The sequence below is a fragment of the Carassius carassius genome, chromosome 33 (assembly GCF_963082965.1).
Source record: "Carassius carassius chromosome 33, fCarCar2.1, whole genome shotgun sequence".
Taxonomy (NCBI): domain Eukaryota; kingdom Metazoa; phylum Chordata; class Actinopteri; order Cypriniformes; family Cyprinidae; genus Carassius; species Carassius carassius.
The window spans coordinates 20,971,312-20,994,368 of NC_081787.1; the positions used below are offsets into that span (position 1 = coordinate 20,971,312).

Genomic DNA, 23,057 nt, shown 5'->3' on the forward strand with positions numbered 1-23,057 from the left:
AATGCCTGCTACAGGTCTCAAAAAAGTTGGCACGGGGGCAACAAATGGCTAAAAAAGCAAGCAGTTTTGAAAAGATTCAGCTGGGAGAACATCTAGTGATTAATTAAGTTAATTGATATCAGGTCTGTAACATGATTAGCTATAAAAGCTTTGTCTTAGAGAAGCAGAGTCTCTCAGAAGTAAAGATGGGCAGAGGCTCTCCAATCTGTGAAAGACTGCGTAAAAAAATTGTGGAAAACTTTAAAAACAATGTTCCTCGACGTCAAATTGCAAAGGCTTTGCAAATCTCATCATCTACAGTGCATAACATCATCAAAAGATTCAGAGAAACTGGAGAAATCTCTGTGCGTAAGGGACAAGGCCGGAGACCTTTATTGGATGCCCGTGGTCTTCGGGCTCTCAGACGACACTGCATCACTCATCGGCATGATTGTGTCAATGACATTACTAAATGGGCCCAGGAATACTTTCAGAAACCACTGTCGGTAAACACAATCCGCCGTGCCATCAGCAGATGCCAACTAAAGCTCTATCATGCAAAAAGGAAGCCATATGTGAACATGGTCCAGAAGCGCCGTCGTGTCCTGTGGGCCAAGGCTCATTTAAAATGGGCTATTTCAAAGTGGAATAGTGTTTTATGGTCAGACGAGTCCAAATTTGACATTCTTGTTGGAAATCACGGACGCCGTGTCCTCGGGGCTAAAGAGGAGGGAGACCTTCCAGCATGTTATCAGCGTTCAGTTCAAAAGCCAGCATCTCTGATGGTATGGGGGTGCATAAGTGCATACGGTATGGGCAGCTTGCATGTTTTGGAAGGCTCTGTGAATGCTGAAAGGTATATAAAGGTTTTAGAGCAACATATGCCTCCCTCCAAACAACGTCTATTTCAGGGAAGGCCTTGTTTATTTCAGCAGGACAATGCAAAACCACATACTGCAGCTATAACAACAGCATGGCTTCGTCGTAGAAGAGTCCGGGTGCTAACCTGGCCTGCCTGCAGTCCAGATCTTTCACCTATAGAGAACATTTGGCGCATCATTAAACGAAAAATACGTCAAAGACGACCACGAACTCTTCAGCAGCTGGAAATCTATATAAGGCAAGAATGGGAGCAAATTCCAACAGCAAAACTCCAGCAACTCATAGCCTCAATGCCCAGACGTCTTCAAACTGTTTTGAAAAGAAAAGGAGATGCTACACCATGGTAAACATGCCCCGTCCCAACTATTTTGAGACCTGTAGCAGAAATCAAAATTGAAATGAGCTCATTTTGTGCATAAAATTGTAGACTTTCTCAGTTTAAACATTTGCTATGTTATCTATGTTCTATTGTGAATAAAATATTGGCTCATGTGATTTGAAAGTCTTTTAGTTTTCATTTTATTACAATTTAAAAAACGTCCCAACTTTTCCGGAATTCGGGTTGTACATCATTTTCAGTTTTGATGTGAATCTTTCCACACCGACCCCTTGTCTGGTTGTTTAAGCTCCATTTAATAAGGAGGAGTTAGATATATCCAGTGTTGTGCCTGAACGCATTCATTGAACGATAGTTCATGAACTCGTTCATATTTTGGGCGAACGTGAACTGAACGTGCTGTATTAATGCCTGATGAACTTTACTGTGAACTCGTTCATTCTGGTGTCTGTGAACGGCACGCTCTCTCAGGTTAACTTCGTTCAATAGGGTGCCAGATTTCTATAGAGCCTTCCAGGCGAAAATCCGGCTAAAACGCACCGTAAACAGGTCTTAATATGTAGCGGAAAAACACCCAATCTGGCAACACCAGCCACCAGTGTCGCTCCGCCGCATGCGTGACGCGTCATCAAAAAAAAACAGCAAACGACAGCAGCATGTAGCAAGAAGGCGTATGATCATTTAAAAGTATTTTATGATGTTTATGACAAGGTCGGTGAGAATGGGAGACAAAGCATTAAAGCAACAATGGGGAAATGCTGTCCCCTCAATGCTAATGTAAACCCTGGTTGGATAAGGATTCAAAATTGGATATGAAGATGAAATCTGACGCATAGCTTCATTGTTAAAACTGATCAAATAATTGCTGTCTGTGATTCTAATAATGTGTTCTAATAATCTAATAATTTTGAAAAATAATTGCTCGCAGCAACGTATGGAAAAAAAGAACTATGAAATAGTTCATTTTTGTAACTGTGAACTTTAGTTCAAAATTTTGTAGTTTGAACTATGAACTGAACTAGTTCATTTTAAAATTTGTGAATTGAACTTTGAACTAGTTCATGTAGAAAGTGAACTTTCCCAACACTGGATATATCACTTCGTGAATACACTTGAATTCACTTATGTGAATTGTATCACAAGCCAGACTGTGTTTACTTGTCTGATTGTTTGCATTAAATTCTGAGGAATATAATGACATTTATTTAACTTGTGAAGTTAGATGTACTGGAGGGACTGCTGGGTGGGAGCAACCCCCTTCGCGTACAAACAGAGCGTTGCCGCCCGTGTTCCCTGCTTCGGGACCAGAGGCTGAAGCAACGCTCTGGGCCAGGGACTTCCCAGCCTAATCAGAATCGGAAGGAGCCGTACTTCAGGCTGGGAGGTCCATGGCCAAGAAGTCATGACGCATTTCGGTCATGATTGCAGAGGGCGGCCCCTACTGGGGTAGAGCGGTGTCCACCTCATTACACTGTGCCCATCTCACCCCAGTGCCCTCTGAGGGGGAACCCACTTCGAACTATCAAGGTCACGCGATGATGCCTTCGTGCCTTAGACATGTGGAAGAAACCTTGGTTCTTGAATCAGGGCCCGGTGCTGGGGGCTCTTTGTCGCTGTGTAATGCTAGCGACAGACGTGTCTCTCACTGATTGGGGTACGGTCATGAGTGGCCACCCTGTCCGCGGTCTGTGGAGCAGTCGCCATCTGACATGGCATACCAGTTGTCTAGAGATGCTAGCTGTGCATCAAGCATTGAAATATTTCCTCCCAGACCTGAGAGGTCATCATGTGTTGGTGCGCACCAACAACACATTGGCGGATCTGCGTTCGCGCCCCTTGTACAAGCTGGCACACCAGATCCTTCTGTGGTCCCAGGACAAACTCCTCTTGTTCAGAGCAGTGTATAGTCCTGGGAGATTGACTGTGGGAGCAGTTATACTGTCGAGACAAGGGCCGAGGCCCGGGGGTCTTCACCCCGAGGTGGTGAAGTAGATATGGAGAGTTTTTGGACCTCTTTGCGACTCAGAGATATCGCAGTGTCCTCTCTCTAGTTCATCCAGCTCCTCTGGGACTGGACAATATAGTACAGACCAGGCTGAGGCTTCGTCTGTATGCCTTTCCCCCTATCGCTCTGCTCCCGGGAGTTCTGGCAAGAGTACGCCAGGACGGGGTCCTTCTTCTATTAGTAGCCCCGTTCTGACTGGGCCGAGTATGGCTCTCAGATCTGATCTCTCTCCTTGACGGCTCTCCATGGGAGATTCCGACCAGGACAGATCTACTCTCTCAGGCGCAGGGCAAGATAATTCACCCTCGCCCGGAGTTGTGGAAACTGTGGGTGTGGCCCCTGAGGGGGCAAAGCTCATAGAATCCGGTCTCTCAACCGAGGCTGTTGAGACCCTCCTCCAATCCAGAGCTCCCTTAACGAGGAAACTTTACACCCTGAGGTGGAAACTCTTCACCTCATGGTGCAGAGATCGCCAGCTTGACCCTGTTAACTGCCCAGTTTGTACAGTTCTGGAGTTTCTACAAGCCAGGCTCTCTGCAGGGTTAATCTACTCCACCTTAAAGGCTTACATGGCGGCCATTGTAGCTTACCATGTCCCTTCCCATGATCAATCAGTGGATAGACACCCCATAGTGACACGTTACCTGCAATGAGGCTGAGGCCTCCAGTGCAGTCCCATTTCCCCCCTGGGAATTGGTTGTGGTTTTAGAGGTGTAAGCTTCATTCGAGCCAATTCAAGATATTTCAGATAGACATCTGATCCTTTAAACTGTAGGCCCCTTCGGTGGCCCCTACCTACCGAGACTTACACCCAGCATGGCCAAAGCACTCTTCTCAAAGCACCAGCTTGAGCGCTGGACACATATATCCACCGAGCTGCCCTGTGGACAAAGTCGGACCGATGGCCTGTGTGCCATGGTCCCCCCAGAGTGGGATATTTCCTGCAACTAAGCAGAACCTTAGTTGTTGCATAGTTGAAGCTATCAACGTTACCTATGGGCCGTTGGGAGCCAAGGCTCGCTCTACACGGGGTATGACAGCCTCTAAGGCCTTCTCAGCAGGTGTGTCCCTCTTGGACATCTGTCATGCTGCGGGATAGTCCACCCCTCCACTTTCGTCAGATTTTACAATATAGATATGCGAGCCACTCCTGGCTCTTCTGTTCTCCCGCTTTAGCTGTGCTATTCGGATACACACTAGGCAGGGATTTGGAAGTCTGGCAGCGTGGGCACATCGTTCTCCAAAGCATTCGACGAAGCTCGAGTTCCTGAAGAAGAACGTCCCAAGGTTACGAATGTAACCCTAGTTCCTCGAAGGAACGAGACACTGCGTCGTATCGCCATACTCCCGGCACCCCTGCCGGCGCTTGCTTCCCTACTCGAAGCCAAAGCCAGCTGCACAGCATGTGCTTTTATAGCTTCCTGGTCGCTATGTCACCCCGCCTGTGATGTCACGCCCTTCCACTGGACAGATTGCACATGATATTCAGAGTCGGCCTTGCCAAAGGCGTTCCCCAAAGCGTTCGACAAAGTGTTCAACGCAGCGTCTTGTTCCTTCAAGGAACTAGGGTTACATTCGTAACCTTGGGATGTTCAATCTTTTTAAAATTTCATTTAAAAAAGTACACTAAAATGACAATAAAATATAAAGAATACTTATTAGAGTGTGTTATCATGTGTTGTGATGTACGAGTTTGATAATCGACATCAAATCTTTTTTTCACTTTTTGATTAAGAATTGAGAAGTTTCTAAGATTCTGAGGGTTCAAATCTTCCAACTTTCTGAGAATTATGATTATTATTTGAAACCTGCATCTAATCAAACACACACACACACACACTTACCTAAACGGAGGTTAATTAGACTTGGGTTCTTTCAAGTCCGATGCTCTAGTCTCACTTTCCAAACGCTGGTGCACAAGACACTGAGCCTCCTGAACTTCCATTTCCAAAGAAAGCAGTGTACCGTTGAGAGAGGAAGGTAATAAAGGAGGTCAGGGCACTGTCTGTTTAACCCAGACTCTTTGGTGTGTGTGTGTGTGTTTAAATCAGCACTTAGGCTGCTTCATATTAAAGAAAGGCTCTGGGTTCAAAACAAGTGAAGAGCTATTTAAAGCATTTGTGGCAAAATGCTCATTACTACAGAAAATAATTTCATACCTTTAAAGTAGTACATATGCTTCCATAGAAGTCTGTGAGGTTATTGATATTTTATATAATTTATGTACATTTAATAATAATTTTTAATTTTTATATAATTTTAAAATTTTATATAGATATATATGTGTGTGTGTGTGTTTTAAAATAGAACATATATATATATATATATATATATATATATATATATATATATATATATATATATATATATATATATATATATATATTATTATTAAAATGTAAAATAAATACTATATGCATGCATTAGCATTATATAATTTTCAATATTATGACATATTAAGAGTATTAAGACAAAAATAATAGTATTTATTTATTTTGAAATTTTTAATAATTTTAAAAAGGTTTGATTTGTCTCTCTGTACATCGCTTTTCATTTTCAGTGTTCATTTATCAGTCATGGCACAGATGCTAATGAAACCAACCTTCAGTGTGTACACTCTTCAGGAAGTCAACGTATGAATGTCTTAAATATAGTTGACTCTGAATATTACAAGTGCAGTTTTAACATTTAACTAATGATACACTTCACCTTTAACTTGTACTGAAGCATAAATGTCTATTAAGAGCTGTTTGTGTTTAAGCGGAAAGGCAAGGTGAGCGGGTCAAACCCGTCTGATTATATGAAGTTGACCGACTGATGAGAATGATGGAGTGCTGAAGAGAGATCAAAATGAAGATGTGATGGGGTCATGACCTCGTCTGCTCCTTTAACAGGATTCAGAGAGCATTTGACAGTTCAAACAAACAGTGTGAGGTGTGAGGTGTGAGGAAGACGCTCGCTCTCCTTCTCTCTCTCTCTCAGGGCATGTTTCATGCTGCAGTTTGAATTAAACTCTCAGAGAGCCTTCAAAACATTATTTACCTCAAACGATTCTTCTAAAAATACAGATGAGAGAACATTTGTGAGAGCGAGTGATTGTAGAACAGCACACAAACATTATGGGATGGGAAATAAGCTGTCTAGGTATTCCTGAGTGTGTCGTTTTGACTCTATATTGTGACAGGATGAGCTGCGTTTAGAGCCATTATAAAATGCAGATAAACACATCTATTTGAAGATGAGAGTATGCTTAGCAACCATAAATATCCTGCTAATATGTAATGAACTAAAGCTAATCAACTAATTTTCATGATAGAATATACATCATATTTCATCCCAAAATCACAAGAAATTAATGTACAAAAGTTTGGGGTCGGTAAGAGGCTACATTTATTTGATTAAAAATACAGTAAAAGCAGCAATATTGCGAAATAATATTACTATTAAAAAATATATATATATATATATATACCTCTAATCCCCACACTCCACGGGGATTAGAGGTATACCTGATTAAGACATCATCCACTGACCACTGAGAAAGAATGAGACAGATGAGAGAGACCAATGATAAAGGAGGCGAGACAAAGACACACACACACACACACACACACACACACACACACACACACACACACACAGAGAGAGAGTATGTTTGAGGCAACAGCTGAAGTGAAGAGCTGTTGACGCTGAGAAACACAATATGAAATGAAATACTGAATGTAGAGATGAACAGATGTTTCTCTCTCTCTCAATCCCTCACTTTATCCGTCTCTGCGTCATGAAATTAGTGAGGGGGTGGTAAACACACACACACACACACACACACACACACACACACACACACACACACACACACTCACACACACAGACACAGACACACAGACACACAGACACACACACAGACACACACACACACACACAGACACACACACACACACACACACACCAGTCATTTTCCTGTAGGCTGATTCTCACACACAGACAGGAGGGAAACTTAACCTGCTCTCTCATGAGAAGGAAGTAGGAGAGAGACTAAAACAGCAGTCATCCAGTGTGCTTTTAGTATTACTTGTATGCTACAGTAGTATTTATTAATATTTGAATGTTGAAGCTTTTAGTTTTATATTTTCAGTTTACATTTTAATTTAAGTTTTGGTTATTTTGTTATATACATATCTTTTATTAATTTGTCAAAGACGACCACGAACTCCTCAGCAGCTGGAAACCTATATAAGGCAAGAATGGGACCAAATTCCAACAGCAAAACTCCAGCAACTCATAGCCTCAATGCCCAGACGTCTTCAAACTGTTTTGAAAAGAAAAGGAGATGCTACACCATGGTAAACATGCCCCGTCCCAACTATTTTGAGACCTGTAGCAGAAATCAAAATTGAAATGAGCTCATTTTGTGCATAAAATTGTAAACTTTCTCAGTTTAAACATTTGCTATGTTATTTATGTTCTATTGTGAATAAAATATTGGCTCATGTGATTTGAAAGTCTTTTAGTTTTCATTTTATTACAATTTAAAAAACGTCCCAACTTTTCCGGAATTCGGGTTGTACATCATTTTCAGTTTTGATGTGAATCTTTCCACACCGACCCCTTGTCTGGTTGTTTAAGCTCCATTTAATAAGGAGGAGTTAGATATATCCAGTGTTGTGCCTGAACGCATTCATTGAACGATAGTTCATGAACTCGTTCATATTTTGGGCGAAAGTGAACTGAACGTGCTGTATTAATGCCTGATGAACGTTACTGTGAACTCGTTCATTCTGGTGTCTGTGAACGGCACGCTCTCTCAGGTTAACTTCGTTCAATAGGGTGCCAGATTTCTATAGAGGGTTCCAGGCGAAAATCCGGCTAAAACACACCGTAAACAGGTCTTAATATGTAGCGGAAAAACACCCAATCTGGCAACACCAGCCACCAGTGTCACACCGCCGTCCGCCGCATGCGTGACGCGTCATCAAAAAAAAACAGCAAACGACAGCAGCATGTAGCAAGAAGGCGTATGATCATTTAAAAGTATTTTATGATGTTTATGACAAGGTCGGTGAGAATGGGAGACAAAGCATTAAAGCAACAATGGGGAAATGCTGTCCCCTCAATGCTAATGTAAACCCTGGTTGGATAAGGATTCAAAATTGGATATGAAGATGAAATCTGACGCATAGCTTCATTGTTAAAACTGATAAAATAATTGCTGTCTGTGATTCTATATGGGCTTTAGCAATAATTTTGAAAAATAATTGCTCGCAGCAACGTATGGAAAAAAAGAACTATGAAATAGTTCATTTTTGTAACTGTGAACTTTAGTTCAAAATTTTGTAGTTTGAACTATGAACTGAACTAGTTCATTTTAAAATTTGTGAATTGAACTTTGAACTAGTTCATGTAGAAAGTGAACTTTCCCAACACTGGATATATCACTTCGTGAATACACTTGAATTCACTTATGTGAATTGTATCACAAGCCAGACTGTGTTTACTTGTCTGATTGTTTGCATTAAATTCTGAGGAATATAATGACATTTATTTTGTTATATACATATATTTTATTAATTTGTTTTACATATAAAAAGATGAATATATTAATATATGAATTAATATAATATTTTCAGTTTTGGTTTCAGTCATTTTGGCACTCCAGTTTAACTAAGTTAGTTGCCAATGCAGTATTTATTTATTTGTTTTTAATTATATGTGGTTTTGTTTTAATTGGCCGACTTAATGAGAAAATCTGTGACCATTTGAATGCAGCGGGTTCAGCGCTAGAATACAAATGACAAGTGTTTTGTCTCTTCCAGGGAGACACATTTCAGCACATTCAGGACATTGTGTCGTCTCTGCTGAGGACGATAAACTGCACAGTCATCACGATGGGCCGAGAACACACTCTCATCGTGAGTTTAAACCACTACATCCTTTCCCTTCATTCTCCTTTTCTTCTTTTAATCAAATGTCACTATTAATTTTGCTCATACTTAGTTAATGATGGAAACAAATGCCAGATCTGGTATTTTGAGGTTAACTATATCACCAGACCGGAAACATTTATTGCATTAAAATACACAATTTTATTGATGTCATCTTAAATATCTCATTTACAAACAAGGAAGGAGGAAGAAGTGCATTGTGGGAAATGTAGTCTTAGACTATCAGAATATTGGCGTATAAAAATACATTGATTATAATATTTGTTATCTTATATTTTTATTTATATACTGTATATTTTCAAGTCTGGCCATGAGTACAGGACAGATACGGAGCGGAAGACGTGCGTTTGAACCAGTGTGTGTGTTTTAGTACTTTAGGAAGCAAAACGTGTTTATCTGTATGTGAGAAAGTGTGAATGATAGAGAAAGATATATCAGTGTTTGTGAATTCATTGATCATAATGAATCTAAACATTGATACTAAAATGTCTGTGAGAACATCAAACATTTACACTTTAAATTCAGTAATATGTGTCTGTGAGGGAATTAGCAGTTGCATCCATATTGCATTAATGGGACGTTCATGTCATGGTGAAATGACCATAATTACCTGTTTCTAAAACCTGCCAGTGTTTTTGTCGAACTCACAAAATACAAATCAGAAACTCAAAATTCAGTGAAAATAAAAATGGCAGCAATTTCATTTACAGACAAACAACATTTGCTGTACCTTTACACATATATGTGAATGTGGAGGTAAATGAATGTAATGATTATGTATATATATATATATATATATATATATATATATATATATATACAGTACAGACCAAAAGTTTGGAAACATTATAATTTTAATGTTTTTGAAAGAAGTTTCTTCTGCTCATCAAGCCTGCATTTATTTGATCAAAAATACAGAAAAAAGTGCAATATTGTAATATATTATTACAATTTAAAAAATTTTTTTTTTTAATTTATTATAATTTAAATTATAATTTATTTCTGTGATGCAAAGCTGATTTCTAAATGATCATGTGATAGACTGGATGTTACATGTGACACTGAAGGCTGGAGTAATGATGCTGAATATTCAGCTTTGCATCACAGGAATAAATTGCTTTTTTAAAGTATATTCAAATAGAAAACTATTATTTTAAGTTGTAATAATATTTCACAATATTACTGTTTTTTCTGTATTTTTGATCAAATAAATGCAAGCTTGATGAGCAGAAGAAACTTCTTTCAAAAACATTAAAAATAGGAATGTTTCCAAACTTTTGGTCTGTACTGTATATATATATATATATATATATATATATAACTTTTTATAATATATATAAATATATCAGTGTTTGTATACTTTTAACTATACAACTTTTTTTTTTTTTTTACTTTCATTATGAATAAAGCTACAAATGCAGCCATTCTATTGTTATGCAGCAATTTTGACATTAAGTGTATAATTCCTGATTCTGAGAAGCTGAACAATTCTGAGTAGAATCTCATTTAGTGATTATGATAATTTCAATCAGACATGAACGTAGCAATAGGAGCCATTTGCATACATCTGAAAATGTCTCCAGGGAACCAAATGTGATACATTTGTTAAAAATTGTACTTTTAATTTGACACAGTGTTTTACAAATGCATGTTTATGTAAATCGACCAACTCAGAAATGGCACAGATGTAATACGAGAATGTTTGGTATGAACAGCCCCTTTAGTCACACTTTCCCTCTTGCTTTTGCTTTTAGAATCACATTATCACTTGAAAATGTTAGGACTTTAAAATGTTGAATTCTGTACTTAAATCTTTATTACATTTGAACTCTGTTCCAAAACCTAGTGAGCTGCTTGCTCTCTGAATAGGCAGCGTCCTTACTGAAACAGATTGACTGATTGCTTCCAGTCGATTGATTCTAATTAAAGGAATAGTTCACCCCAAAATTGAACATTTGCTGAAAATGTAGTCCCCCTCATGCCATCCAAGATGTAGATGAGTTTGTTTGTTCATGGGAACAGATTTGGAGAAATGTAGCATTGCATCACTTGCTAACCAATGGATCATTTGTGGTGAATGGGTGCTGTCTGAATGAGAGTCCAAACAGCTGATTAAAACATTACAATAATCAGTAATTCACACCACTCCAGTCCATCAACTAACATCTTGTGAAGTGAAAATCTGCATTTTTTTAAGATATCACTCCATGGTTTTATCTTCAAACCATTGTTTTCCATCTTAAAACAACAGCCCATAATCCATAATATTGCTTCCTCCAGTGAAAAAGTCATCTCATCTGGATCAGAAGAGAAATATGCACAGCTCACAGTTTTTGAGCAAACACAGCCCAAAACAGTTCTAAACAGTTATGTGGGTGGATTTTGATGTGAAAGGACAACAGGGGATGGACTTTTTCACTGGAGAAAGCTCATTATAAATTATGGACTCATCATTTGGCCAGAACTAGAAGCTTGAAGTTGAAGACATCTTAATGACGGATTTGTTTCTCAGAAACAGCTTTTCACTTCACAAGACATGAATTGATGGACTGGAGTGGTGTGAATTACTTGTGGATTATGGTGATGTTTTAATCAGCTGTTTTGACTCTCATTCTGACGCCACCCATTCACTGCAGAGGATTCATTGGTGAGCAAGTGATGTAATGCTACATTTCTCCAAATTTATTCCCATGGGGAAAGAAAGAAAGCTCATCTATATCTTTGATGGACTGAGGGTGAGTTCATTTTCAGCAAATTTCCATTTTCGGCTGAACGATTTATTTAAACAGTAAGTTTAACTTAGTTGTTATGGTTGTTAAACCATTAAGGACAATGCAGTGTGGTTGTATCTTATAAGACGACCTATTTTGGAACTGCCTTTGGATGGGGAGCTCAACTACCGCTTCCTTAACATGCTGTGTATGTAGGCAGATCACTAAGTTTGGGAACATAGCGTTAGACATTCATTAGTCGGGGACCAAAGCCATCCACACAAAGGTCAGAGAACGGTGATGAGGAGATGAGACAGAGAATCTCCATCAGGATAACACTCTGTACGTCAGCGTAGAGGGATATCGACTGCACTCCGCCTCTGTCAGACACTATGAAGGGGATTTATTGACTGGTTAGACGCGAGGTCTTCTGGGTCTCCTTGGGTTTTAAATTGTCCTCAAGTTTTCAGGATGTCAGATGAGCTTTTGGTTCAGCCTGGGCTTTGAGAATTTCGTCAAAATGTTACAGTTATTTTGAAGCGTAATCCGTTCAGTAGGAGCAACGTTTTAACAAATCCTCTATGCTGGACTGTATTATGAAGCTCATGGTCCAACAGTTTTATTTTCCGACATTCTCTGTGACAGCGGTGATGCTGGTGGCATCTTCCATGAATGCCAATGAAAGTACTTATACAATCTAAACCGCGGTAGATCTCCATGCTGATGGTTCTCTACAGCCACCAGAAACACTTCTTTCGCAGTTTCTTGACGCGGCTCTTGGTTCGAGGTTGTATGTGGGCGGGCTTTGGGACGGGGGCGGGAACATCGTACTCTGCTTCATCCAAGGCTTCCAGAATGCTATGAAATTGTCCCTCCTGCACTCGGAAGTCGTGCTCCACACTAGAAATACAGATATTAGGGTAAAATTAATTATAAAAAGATATAATATTAATAATGCAATGAGAGGTTAAAGGAATAGCTCTCTCAAAAATTCTACAGAAAATAATATTTGTCTGCTTTTTTTTTCTTCCAAATATAATTTGTTTGTAAATTCGTTTTTTAAGTGCTGAAACAACACAAACAAAAATAATGTCATAGTACATTTCTCACAATCATATCACGTTACATTATTTCTCACTGATTATTCTGTTTCACTCAGAAATACATCAGAATTACGGAAGATACATGCACTGTGAATGTAATTTCTTTTTGGTTTTAAGATCAAATCAATGCTTGTTGCAAATATAAGATGCTTTAAATCATGGAAACAAGATAGTAATTTTGATGATAACGGTGGGTTATGGTATTGAGGAATAATTTCTATAATTAGCAATAATTGCAAAAAAAAAATCTGTTATCTTGTTTTTGTGAAAAAAGTGTGTGATTGATGAAAGAGAAAGAAAAAAACAAAAGGAGAACAAAAACACCCGTTCTGGCAGATCATTCATCCGGACATAGAAATGAACATTTAGACAATATGACACATGTCAAAATAACAAAGACAACTTCAGATAAACTGCAACATAAACATAGAAAGACTTTGAGAGTTTGAGGAATGTTTCTGTGTTTCTGGCTCCCTGTTTGCTTCTACTCAGTCCGTCATTTATTTTCTTACAAGTTTCACAGCGAATGAGTTCAGGAAGTAGAAGTCTCATTCATTCATTTTTTCTTTTTCATAGAAAGATTGATTTTTAATGATTATGTATAAACCTTTCAAGAGACACTGACTGTGAGTTCTGAAGTTAAATCATTGCACCTGCTTATGCTCTGGGACATCTTTAAATAATGTTTAATAGCCAAATTCACAGAATCCCAGAGACCTAACATAAGGCCGCATTTATATGATTAAAAAATACAGTATAAACAGTAAATTATTGAAATAATTTAAAATGAATTGAAATATTTCTATTTAAATATTTTTGTAATGATTAATTCCTGTGAACAAAGCTGTATTTTTATCATCATTACTCAAGTCTTCAGTGTCATATGATTCTTCAGAAATCATTCTTATACAGTATGCTGATTTGCTGCTCAAGAAATATTTATAATTATTATCAACATTGAAAACAGTTGTGCTACTTCATATTTTTTGCGGAAACAGTGATACATTTTTTTTTTGTAAGGATTATTTGATAAATAGAAAGTTCAAAACAGCAGCATTTATTTGAAAATGAATTATTTTATGACATTATGCATGTCTTTACTTTCACGTTTGATGATGCATCCTTGCTGACTAAAAATATTAATTTATTTCTTTAAAAAAAAGCTTACTGACAACACCAACTTTTAAAATCATTCATAGTGCTTCATGTCTTTGACATCTTTGACATTTTTTCAGTATTTTTTAGTTTTTAAAGTGAAAGTTTGTCATATTTTGCTTTTTCTCAGAGCTGGTTGGTTTGGGTCAATGATTTGAAGCTCTTTGTGATGAGTTATTATTTTTATTTAATTTTTTTTAATCACACTGCATAAACGAATGAGAAGAATACGTCTGGAGCCAAGGCCATTGAGATGAACTATTATGACAACTGCATCAAACTGACCATTTCATCTGACTGCAGTCGAGCAGCATGTGTGTGTGTGTGTGTGTGTGTGTGCAGGGTTATGCCCTCTATTTACTGTTTAGCCACAGTCCTGCATGCAATTTCCCAGCAACTAAGTGAATTAGAGAGAAAGAAAGAAAAAAAGGGAATGTGATGAGCAAAAGATGGAGGTAAAGGGATGAGAGAATAATACAGATTGACAGAGAAAATACTGAAGGTTAACAAACCCCATAATGACGGACAGAGATAAACGAAGTGTGTTCACCAACAGTTTGTTGTAGGACATTACATAGAAAATACACCCATCCTACATGGTTTGTGCTATTGCATTTCTTTTCTAAATCATTATATTATTTCACAGTGAACGGCAATTGAGCATCTTTCTTATAACTGTTTTGCATCGTGAATAGTGAAGATTGTTATTGCTTTAACTGAACCTGTCTAATATGGAAGCTTTTTTCCACTACGTTGAGAAAAAAATATATAATAAAAAAATAAATAAAAAAATAAATAAAAATAAAAATAAAATAATAATAATAAATAAATAAAGGAACTGTGACATTTTATCAAACAATTCAGATTACTTTTACTCATAGTTCATTATGTGCAAGATATAAACTTCAAAAAAATCATAATAATGAGAACTGAGAATTCTTCTCACATTTCTAAGTTTACATTTCACATTTCTGACTTTACCTTGCAATTCTGAGTTTACATCTCACATACATCTCAAGTTTTTAATGCCACAATTCTGAGTTTATGACATACATTTCTGGTGTTTTGTTTCTGCCACAAAAAAGTGACATTTTATCTTAAAATTATAACTTTTTCTATGAAAACTGAGTTAACATTTCACAATATTTTTCTCCCCTGCAATTCTGACTTTATAGCTTACAATTCTGACATTATTTGTCACGATTTTGCCTTTATATCTTGCGATTCTGATTTTTCTCAGAATTGCAAAAAGTCCAGATTTGTTCGAAAACAAGCTTACATAGTTCAACCTTCTGTAGTTGTACTCATACAGCACAGATTGTATATGTTGATGCTCAGTTGAGATTAAACATGATGCTTAGAGTCACAATGGCTTTAAAGCACCGGTGCTATACCTTAATCTCAAACTCTCCTTTTGTTGCCATGCAGGTGCTGCTGTTTTCTTCCGGAAATGCAAATCTAGTTATTTCTGTATTGCACAGTTTTGTATTGAACAGTTTTTGCCAACTGTAAATCTGTTTTTCAGTGTTGCTGTCATTTCAGAGGGCGTCATTTGTCACTACAAATTGCTAGGTGATGTCTCTGATTTGCATATCCAGATGACACATTTACATGTATATGATCAGTGCACCATGCAAATTCATCAGCACTAAGGAGTTTTTTTTTTTTTTGTCATCAGTAGTGCTTGCATCACTTTTTTATTTATTGGTCAAACTCTGTGTTAGTGAGACCTTTAACTCTTTGTCACATAACGTTTGTGAAGATGTATGTCAAAGACAAAAATATAAAGCCATAAATGATTCATTGAGACTCTTTTGACTCGATCTAGTAACTGCAGAGCAACCTCCTGAGGTTTGCATGGGCAAAGAAAACGTTGAAGAAAAGTGTGCATTTCTGTATTTTAAAGAGCACTAAAACCGAGCCCATCTCAACTTTCTTCATCCCTAGAGGATGAGGCATCAAGTCAGGGAGAAAGAGAGAGATAAAGAAACTGGAAGCAGAATTTGTGATGAACGGATCTTTTGAGGGAAGGGAGTTCACTCAGTCAGAAAGCTCAAAGCTGGAGTCTGCACTTCCAGACATGGAGAAATCTTAATCATCAATATTATTTTCCAGAAATCATGAGTCAAAGGAAATCTAGCACTATAAATCACACTGCATCCATGTGTGCAAACCCAAAGGATTTTTTTTTTCTTTTTCCTCAGATGTTGCTCTTGGAGTATTAAAGATGACTTGAAATCCAGAGTTTTGTAGCTTTAAATCAATTTATTTTAGCTTTGAGATCATTTTTATGCTAGTGTACTCTGAAATGTTCATTTTTAGCAGATACACAATGACACAATTTAAATAAAAAAAATAAAAAATAATCTTCTGGGATATATTGATGACTCTTGAAAGAAGATTCAAAGATTAAAGTACAGTTTTTAGAGTGGTATATGAGTTGAAGAAACTTTACTATTGTTGTCAGACTTAAGTGCCAATTTGAAAGTTAATGATGCACAATCTTGACTAAAAGATGTGGATATTGACCTGACTTCACTGAAACAGACAGCAGCTCTATGTCTTTTTACCTTGCCTTAAATGAATTGTTTAATGTTATTGTGGAGTGGTTTTATTATAAAGTTATGTGTCTGACATGGTGGCCTTTTAGTACACAACACAACAAAATTTAAATAGCAAACAAAGATTAACAACACAGCGGAACAAGCAGAAATGCTTCTTTCTCAAGCACTACTGAGGGTGCCTTAAAGCTGACATTTCAGGCTTCATATTAGTAATGATTTATTATAATTTAAGTTTTTTAAATTTTTAAGATACCAATCTTTTTTATGAACACTTAAACTTATTGCTTATTGCATTTGAAATGAGCCATGCAATTTAGGCTATATATGCAAAGTTTAAGTGTCCATAAAAAAAGATTGGTACAGTAAAAAACTGTTCTGGATTTGGATTTTGTTAGAACATTATCTCTAGTTTGAAGGCTGAAATGTTAGCATTAATAAACCCTCTATGAATGAATCAATACTTAAACTAATGCATAAATGCATAACCTAATGAATGAACGGATGCATGAATACAGAAATGCATGAACATACACATGGTACACATGCATGTATGAATGAAAGCATGAATGCGTAAGAAAATAAATGAATGAATCCATTAACAAATGCATGCAAACTCTAATGCATGCATGAACAAATTTATCCATGCATGAACAAATAAATGCTAGCACAAACAAATGAATGAACAAATATATAAACACACAAACAAATGAATGAACACATGAAAGCATGAATGCATGATTGAATGCATGAACTCATACGCAAATGAATAAATGCATGAATAAATGCATGAATGAATGCATGCGTGTACAAATATATGTATGCATGATAAAAATAATGAATGTGTGAATGAAAGAAAGGATGAATGCATGAACAGATGAATGCATGCATAAAAGAAACTTGTCAAGCTTACCGTGCATTTCACATGAGGAGCACTATTTGTATGACACAGAGTTTCTGCCTATTTAGGGTCAGCTCCAAATCAGTTACAGAGGATGTTGCCTTAGAAGGAAGCTGAGACAGCAAAGACTTTGATAGCATTTGGAACAGAACCTGTGTGTGTATGTGCTCCTGGCTTTGTCAGACTGTATTGTTATGAGATTAGACTTCAAGGGGAAATCCAACTCTTAATTGATTCCTGTGGCTTTACCTCAGTGTGAGTGCTAGAAACATCTATTATAGTGCGATTAGCTCTTCATAGTACAGGAAAAATGATCCTGTTTATCCCAACAAGAAAAAAAGGAAGGGAGATAAAAGAGTCGAGGAAACTTCATCCAGCGCTGGCTGAGCGTGTTTGTGTGACAGGAGGGATATCGCACAGGTTCACAGTTTTCTCTGAATTTATGATATGTGTGTGTGTGTGTGTGTGTGTGTGTGTCCCTCTCAAGGCTTCATTACAGTTGAAAGGGAAGTGAAGCTCACGGTCTCTCGATTATAACAAACATACAAACCACCTGACTAATAAATACATCACACACCTACAAAAACACACTCACATCTACTTAAATGCCTCTTTCTTCTTTTTTTTCTGAGGCAAGTGTAACCCTAACTATGATAAATAGTAATAATGATGCTTGATTTAGCAAGCAGCACTAATTAAGACTGAAACAATCTGTTTCTTCTGCACAGAGTAGATGCTCACAGGTTTCTGCTGGCTGTTGGATGTTTTGATCTGCTGTAGGATATTGATGCAACTCTTAAATCATTCTCCTGGTCTCCTGGTGAATTTCTGTCTGTTTCTGCCTCTCAGAAGACACATAACTCAGATGTGGCTCTGTGCATGATTTATAATATTTTAAATGGGTCATAGAAAATGGATTTATTTGTTTTTTGAGTAGAATGTTAACACTGTGAAGCCTTTAATATAAAAATAAGGCCTTTAAATGATCATTTTGACAAATACGTTGCTGATAAACCTGTTGCACTCAATATACTGCTTGCCTTCTGTCGTCTAATTGATAGTTTAGGCATTTTAGCAAGTAATATTTCAAGTTGAACACCTGGACTGAAGCAGCTTAGTTTTGCTTCATATTTTTTTAGAAATATCTCGAGTATCAAATAATCAGGCTTTTGAGGAACATTTATATTTGTTCATCATTGTCTGGCATTGCATTATATGTTTTGATCATAAACCATGCATTTAAATATCATCTTACTAAGACATATTATTGGAGATATAGAGTGAGGAATGATATTTATATCATTTTATGTAAGTATCTGTTATATTTGCATCAGAATTTAATAACTTTTTTTGTTCATAAAAATATCAGAATCTGCACCAAATTGCTTATTTTTGCTCACACTGTTTATCTGAATAAAATTGAGCTGTTTTTCCTCCATATTCTTACTATATCATATAATATGAGCCATAAAAGCCTGATGTATCAAATATGACACTCAACAAATATTTTATCTAAAGGATTAACTAACTGTTCCAATTCAAAATGTAGATATGTATTTCAGACTGTTATTTAATTTGTCAGGCTTTACAAGGTTAAATACTATGTAGACCAAGTCTGACATTCACAGTACAAGACTGTGCAAATTCAGAAAAATCTTTGTTTTCATGTATCCAGCAAATTCAGGTCTATATTTTTAATAGTTGATCTATAGTATGTACAGTACATATGCATCACACGGACGTCTCAGATGTTGCATTGCATCTCTCTGCATGAGTGTTGCATTTTTAACATGGCTTTTAGACTCCTGTGTTCTGCTCTATTCAGTCACCGTCGACCTGTTTTTTTAGCACAGTGTGTCCTGTGTGACACCCGCTAATGCTCTCTGTGCAGTGTTGCGAGCTGTTGCTGAAAGTCTGAAGAGTCACAGTGTAAAGTGAGGTTTTGTCAGCCTCTAACCGACATAATAGCAAAAACACCACTCAAAAAAATCACTAAATTATAAAAGGCTCCAATTTGGAATGTTTGCATGTGGTTGATCGTGGGATTTGATTAGTGTGAAATGCTTGATGATAATAAAAGTCATGCAGTTAGTGTGTTTTCATGTTTGTGTCACTTCTGACTACTTTACGGTACCGTTTTCATTGTGAAGGTTAGCCATTCACAACAGAGGTCATTTGCATATAATACAGTAGCAAAAACAGCCTGTTTAACTGTAAGGCTTGGACGGGGAGGAAAATGGTAATAAAATGCAAAATTACGACATGATAGACAGAAGAGGACTGCTGTGTTCATGTTTACCTGTATATGATGCAGGCTGTTTTCTGGCAGGTTGAGCAGTTGTTGATGTCCTGACCTGTTCTGTAAGAACAACGCCTGAAACAACAAGAAAGCATGAGGACCAGCACACACAAACACACACAAACTTTAACACATGTAAAACATTCACACAGAGCATTGAATTAGAGGTCTGTTCTTTTCCATCCCACTACCACCCACAATGATTTTCTTCCTACACACGTCTGCATTTTTGTTTATCATTTCCAGGTATTACAAAAGAAGTGTCTTCTTTTCAATAAAATCACAGATGCTTTATTGTAGCCTATGCTTTCGTTGTTAAAGATTTTGTAAAGTCTAGTTTGTGTATATTTATATTTATATTATGTATAGTTTTTCCATTGAGTGACTGCTTTCTCATGAAATGAAAGTGCTGGAAGTGTTGTTCCAGGCCTATTTAGTAATGCAAAAACACATCTGCATATAGAAACTTGTGTGGAGTTTTTCTACATCTCAGAAATTTAGTCCTGTGTCACAACAAATAAAATCAAGGCCAGCGGGAATCCCACAGGCATACAGACCTCTATTGAATGTCCTTGAATATGTAATGAAAATGAACACTTTAAAACATACAACACAGTCACTTCCCTGATCAATCCTGACAGATCTGAGCTTTCAATCAAAGCAGAGTTCTGATGAAACCATGTGTGTGTGGATGGAGGAGAACAAAGAGAGGGACACTCTTAAGAGATTGAGAGAAAGGGTGTAAATGTGTTAGGAGGTGTAGCAGTGAAGATGAGACTGAAAATAAGACATCAGATGAGAGAGAGAGAGAGAGAGAGAGAGAGTTTGGTAGCGGTAGGGGGTCGCTGTTCCACTGATGATCAAGATTCCCGAGGCGTTGCCACAAGATGCATCAGTTACCAGGGGAATTATGGGATGATGGAAGTGTGGAATCACAAATCAAACAGGCTTTCATGAACTCCAGAGCCTTAATCTCTCACTCTCACTCACTCTTACTCACCCTTCACTCATTGCTTTGTTCCTCTCCAGGTCCTGAATGACATTGAGAAGGACTTTGATCTTTTCCTGATTATACAGCAGGTTTTCTTCTACATTCTGCAGCAGTCCATGTAGAACGCCAGGTGCACCATTGGATTGTGGGATATCATCTGTTGGAGGTGGATGAGTGTCTTTAGAGTCGGTTTCTGTCTCAGTTTCAGGTTCTGGTGGAGGGGTGGGCGGGGGTTGTGGTTTAGGCCCCGCCCCTGAGCCAATCAGAAGCTCTGGAGGTACTGGTTTATATTTGACTTGTATTGGTTTCAAGTCTTGCTTTGGTGGAAGAGTGGGTGTGGCGGATTTGTGCTTTTGTGTGGTCGTACACTTGTTCTTCCTGTCTTGCGATGTGAGTTGTGCGATTGATTCTGTTTTGACTCGTGTTTGCGTGTGTTGCATTGTCAAGTCGTTTTTGGCCTTTTCAGACTGTGTAAATGCTTCTGTTTTTGGATCTTTTTTGTTGGATTGTAAGGGGGTGGAGAATGCGTTTTGCATTGTGTGATTGGCAATTTGCGTGTATGTTGGCTGTGCAACCGTGGAGTTTTGTTTCTGCAAGCAAGGCGAACAGCCTTTCCTCAGCAGCGGCGGAAGCGTCATGGTCGCTTGAACATGACTGGCTGCTCGTTTCTGACAAGCAGGTGTTATGCAAGGTGGGGCTTGAGACTGCCTCCGCCCACAGCTGGCGCACAGTCTGGGTGATGACGGCATCATGCGACATGGGTGAGGGGGCGTGGTGTATGAGTCAGTGGTTGGCCTGGATGCCTCACCTTTCAGCAACTGACCTCGCTTACATTCATGCGTCATTGTTTGACTCTGCCGTCTCGCTTCCTCAGATTCAGCCCCTTCGCTGCAAACTCCACCCACCACCTCAGATGCAACAATACTTCCGTTAACATATCGAGGGGTTCTTTTTAAACTCCCCCTTGGCCTGAATTGGTTTGGATTGGCTTTAATTTGACAGTACACCTCACTCTCCTGGGATGTCCTGTCTTGTGCCACATGGTTCCTGGACGCCGCCTTGACAACGTGCCTTCCGTTAACTTCAAAACGCCTTGCCCGATCCAGCGACATGGTTTCGACAGTTGGTCCGTTGGTCGTACTGACCGTTTGAGTCTTCTTCTTCAATGACGGAAGTGAGCGGAGGCCTGGCGACGTTTGGACGCCAACACTGCACAAAGGGCCCCATTTTTGAGACAGGACGGCCTGCCCACCAGCTAGAGGTACTTCTAGCGCCGGCACTGCATTGGATGTGTCAGCTGCCCTACGGCCCATGACCTCTGCTGATTGGCTCAGCCCCCTGAGGAGGAACTGTAGGAGGTGTGGCCTTTGTTTGTAAGCATACTATCTAAAACAAAGATAATTATTCCACTGTGTGTTTTGGGAAATTGTATTCCACAGCATTAGAAATAATCACATTGGTCAGAAATCCATTTTTTACGTCAGTCCAGTGTCCAGTGTCACTTTTTAGTCTCCAAATTCGTCGTTTACCTGACTGAGAAAGAAGAAGAAAGATGTGTGTAAAAATACATTAGACTGAATATGCATGTGCTGCAGCTTTTTAAAGTTGGGCTACTGTACAGTATGTATTTTTTTCCAAAATCGGGCCGAGTGGGCATGTCTCATGATGGCTACGAGAGCACAGGACGGACAAGGCCGAGTGACAACAGAAAGATAGAGGTAAACGTCTGTGGAACAAAAAAAGGCTTATGATAAGGCAAGAAGCAGGACCCGTGTAAATTTCAGAATCAGCTTTCCAGCGCTGGAGAGAAATCAAGGAGCCGGAAGGCCTGCGATCGGATGCAGAGGTTGCTTTGTTTCTTCTCAATAAGCAAGTAACACTGGTTTTGCTTTGTTTCACACAACTATGATGGCTTTTGTTTGAATATGCTCGTGTGTCATGTTCGCTTGTTTGTTCATTTAATTGTCGTTCCCTTCAGCTATGATAAAGACCCTATAAACCTGGAGCATCTAAATTTCCTCCACTGTCTGTTTCAAGCATCAGCTCCCAAAGTGTGTCAAAAAAGTAAGACATTAGGTTTAATACAGCAGATAATAATACAGTAGACTCCACCATAATCGTTGCCTGGGTTGCGTACTTATGTGTGGGGTGGAGCTATCAAAATAGGGTCGAGACAGGACAGCTCAATGGA

The 23,057-nt window shown here is 38.3% G+C and overlaps 2 protein-coding genes across 3 annotated transcripts in view; one reads left to right on the forward strand and one right to left on the reverse strand.

The window, feature by feature from the left end:
• The window catches only part of LOC132113948 (dedicator of cytokinesis protein 2-like), a 112,450-nt gene that overhangs the window by 48,055 nt on the left and 41,338 nt on the right, over window positions 1-23,057 (forward strand). For both annotated transcript variants that reach the window (XM_059522012.1, XM_059522013.1), the window contains exon 26: window positions 9,017-9,112. In XM_059522012.1, coding sequence (XP_059377995.1) covers window positions 9,017-9,112 — 96 coding nt within the window. The remainder of the gene's footprint in view (window positions 1-9,016; window positions 9,113-23,057) is intronic.
• LOC132113950 (INSYN2B protein-like) overlaps window positions 11,282-23,057 on the reverse strand; it is a 22,200-nt gene continuing 10,424 nt past the window's right edge. Inside the window, exons 2-4 of the mRNA XM_059522019.1 lie at window positions 20,876-22,399; window positions 19,876-19,950; window positions 11,282-12,756 (exon numbers count right to left, since the gene is read on the reverse strand). Of these exons, the coding sequence (XP_059378002.1) occupies window positions 12,588-12,756; window positions 19,876-19,950; window positions 20,876-22,179 (1,548 nt within the window). The 5' untranslated portion in view covers window positions 22,180-22,399 and the 3' untranslated portion in view covers window positions 11,282-12,587. The remainder of the gene's footprint in view (window positions 12,757-19,875; window positions 19,951-20,875; window positions 22,400-23,057) is intronic.